Genomic DNA, 3620 nt, shown 5'->3' on the forward strand with positions numbered 1-3620 from the left:
CTTCCGTCGCCTCTCTAACGCTCTCATTCTACTTTTGTCTGCTCCACACAATCCTATTTTCCACTGGGAAAAGCTCTTTTACAATATTCTGCAATTCATCGCCTTTGAGCGTGAACCTCGGTATTTTTTTTGTTCTTTTTGAAACTATTCGTATTGATACTATAGGTCCTGTATCAGCTTCTTGTGGTTACATTTATATTTTAACAGTTATTGACCGTTTTACAAGGTGGTCTGCTTAGGATGCTTGCCTGCAGAACTTGTTTACGGGCAACCCCTACGTCTACCAGGCGAATTCTTAATCACCTCTCATGATGTGGCTATCGTAGATCCATTACTTTCGCAAAGAAAATCTTTTTACCTCTACCAAAATTTTCGTACATACAAATCTGTATGAATGAGATTACGTGTTTATTGGAGAAGAAGGTATCAAGTCAACTTTTGCTCCTAGGTATGAGGGACCTTTTAATGTGGTAAAAAAGTTTCCCAAAACTTTCACCATTTTAAAAAATAATCAGCAACATTGTATTCATATCGACCGATTGAAACCATCATTCATTTTAAACAATACTAAATCTAAAAATATAGAATCATTAAATAAAAAGAAAAAAAAATTAATTTTAATAATTGATTAATAACGACTTATTTTTCAATTATAAAATTTATTTAATCGTTTTTAACTTTCCAATTGGGGCCGCGGAATATTTGTGGCATTACCACAATCATTTTAATAAAGTAATTAAATGCTATTACTATATGCAGAAATAATCTAGACACTGTATTTTCATATGTTATATAACAAGACGATCGAAAATACTTGATAATACGAGACGTATTGTCTGAAACACCACGAGACCGAAAGTGATGTTTTTAAGGCAATACGTCTAGATTCGAGTATTTTCGATAATCGTGTTGTATATGGCTAGACTATTTCATGAATAAAAAATATGTATATTTTTAGAATTTTAATATTTTTGTTTACTAATAAATTACATTGATGGTTATGGAAACTTTCATGTATATCTTAAAATTATTTAAATGTCATACGAGCGATAATACAAAGGTTCGTATTATCGTTATTCATGGTTACAGCCAAATAACCGTTGACGGAAAACCGCGTATTCTTATTGATTGTTAACGTTATAAATGAAATAGTCATTAAAATATTTAGACAGTTATTATTAGATAAAAAATAATAAAAAAAACAAAAATAATAATAACACAAAATTCCATAAAAAGGAAACACGTCGTATTTTATTAATATTTAAATTAATAAATAATAAATAAAAAAATTTGTATTTTCTCCAGCGTATTTTTTAATTGTTTAAAATTGATGTTGAATAAACAAAACACTAAAATGATCGATCAACTTTTTACGTGTTAAGAAATTGATAGTTTTATTTATTTTACTACTCATATTTCAAGAATAAGAAGTATGTTTAATTTATTTATGTGCTTGTGCTCTTTTGCTGATTAAAGACTTTAAAATTAAGTAAATAAAATATTTCCTTAAAATGAACATCATTAATGATTTAAGGAAATTTATGGTATGCGGTTTATTTGACCTTGAAATGCAATAGTTAACTTGCATGTGTTATCTACATGAAGCGATAACCTAATAACAGCTGTTTTCTAATAATATAGGTGTTGAAAACTAAAAATAAAACTTGTAGTATAGGTTTTATTAAAAAAAAAACGTAGTTTAATAGACAATCAGAATTTTTAAACATTAAATAATCAAACAGAATCCAACATTTATGATCTATATATTATTCAAAATATGTATCGTTTAATAATCAGAACAAATCATCCTTCTACGTTTGGACATCCTTGTTGACTAATACCAAACATTTCCTTTTTATTAAACCCAAATTTTGTCCAAAAAGTCTCTACAAATTTTCTATAATAATTTTCCAAATACCTATGTCTTACTGACACGTACACGAAACCTATGAATAGTAATTTATTTATCTACTAATTTTATTATTACTAAGAATTATTAGTATTTCAGTTTACCTAAATCGTTCGATTTTGGATCACAAATATAAGATACGTAATATTTATTAGGATCAACAGAAGGCACTAGAAGATTCATCACATGATCATCTTTATTGCCCTTTCGCTGTACTGTTACTCGTCCATTTAACAATACTGCCTTAAATTTTTCTTGTTTCCCGGTATCCGATAAACGATAAGCTCTGATTACTTCTCCTTCCTTTGTTTTCGAATATGTGAAGTTATACGTAACGCAATTTCTTGATAGTTCTAGGGGATCTCCTGTTTGAATAGGGTACCATTTTCCTTCCATCTTAAATTAAACAAAAAAAAACAAATAAAAAAAATCATATATCTAAAACTTACTTCGTTAAATGGGGGAATTACTGTAGGTACATGGTGACATTTACTCGAAACTTCAACATAAATAACATTTATGATTAGTAAAAGAAAAAAGTGGTTAATTGGTTTACAAGCCATTTTTATTGTAGAAGACTTGACATTGATATAATTTAAGTAAGAGTTACCTATTTATACATATTGCTGGCATAATTATATTTTTAATTGTCCTCAAATTGGACAATTTCCACATAGAAAGTATTTGTTTTCCTTTAAGTAAGATTGTTGAATAATTACTTATTAGTTATTAAAGGTATTTTCTGAGTGTCCTAATCGTTTTATTTTATCCTCATTAGTAAGTTCTAATTTAAATCGTTTTAAATATTGCTTTTATTTCATTTACAAAGTTAAGACTGTTTTTTATATGATCTGATGGAAGTAACACCTTCATGAAGGGAAAATTAATTTTGTTATGAGAATTTTCTTAACAAAGCTCAAACAGCACTTTTAGATTATTTAATTAACTTAAATATTTTGGTTGTTAATCTCTTTTAGAGCTTCTGAAGATTATTTGTATTAGTCGAAACATATAAAGCTGCATAATTAACCTTCTAGAGGCCGAGTTGTGAAAAACTTTGTTTTTCTTGTTTAACTTTTCACAAATTTTTCTATAGACCTATATGGATTGATTATCCACTAAAAAAAATAAAACTTTTCTCTCAAGATTTTGAAAATAGCATGCTCCCATTTTGGAAACGTTGGTTGCTTTAGTATGTAAGTACGCTAATAAAAGGATGTTAATTGGTTATTAGAAAACAATGAAACAAGTGCATAAAACTATGAAATATATTGATGAAACAAAATAAAAAAACCATGTATAATAAAAAAGTTTATTATTTTTTGAAATAGTTCAAAACAAACATTTTTGTGCAACCTTTTATCACATTTTGAACACGTAAGTCTGGTATTTTTTTGACATACATACACTACATCTTCCTTGAGAACATGTGGTTACTATGTGGTTAATTCCGTCATGTCTTGTATCACGCACTACTGGTGCTGTAGGTCCTCCCTCTCTTTGTCGTTGAGTCGCGTTTACTTTTATCAAACACAGTGCAATTGTGGATCTAAATTCTAAATGTGTTATTTTGTCGTTGTTGTTGATATGTTGGTAAAAACGAAATGCAGCTACAACCGCTAAATTCAATGCATGTGAAAATAGGTTCCACCACCATTTCTTTAGTCACAATTTTGGTCGGAAGCTGGAGCAAAGATGATCTAAGAGATCA

The 3620-nt window shown here is 28.5% G+C and overlaps 1 protein-coding gene across 1 annotated transcript; it reads right to left on the bottom strand.

Annotated features, from left to right (window-relative positions):
* Window positions 1-1664: 1664 nt before the first annotated feature.
* Window positions 1665-2506, bottom strand: LOC111418482 (uncharacterized). The gene is made up of 3 exons (XM_023051022.2): window positions 2359-2506; window positions 2014-2305; window positions 1665-1946 (listed from the first exon to the last, which is right to left on the bottom strand). Exons 1-3 carry the CDS (start codon window positions 2470-2472, stop codon window positions 1804-1806), a joined length of 549 nt encoding a protein of 182 aa, XP_022906790.1. The 5' UTR covers window positions 2473-2506; the 3' UTR covers window positions 1665-1803.
* Window positions 2507-3620: the final 1114 nt, after the last annotated feature.

Source organism: Onthophagus taurus, chromosome 11 (assembly GCF_036711975.1).
Source record: "Onthophagus taurus isolate NC chromosome 11, IU_Otau_3.0, whole genome shotgun sequence".
Taxonomy (NCBI): Eukaryota; Metazoa; Arthropoda; class Insecta; order Coleoptera; family Scarabaeidae; genus Onthophagus; species Onthophagus taurus.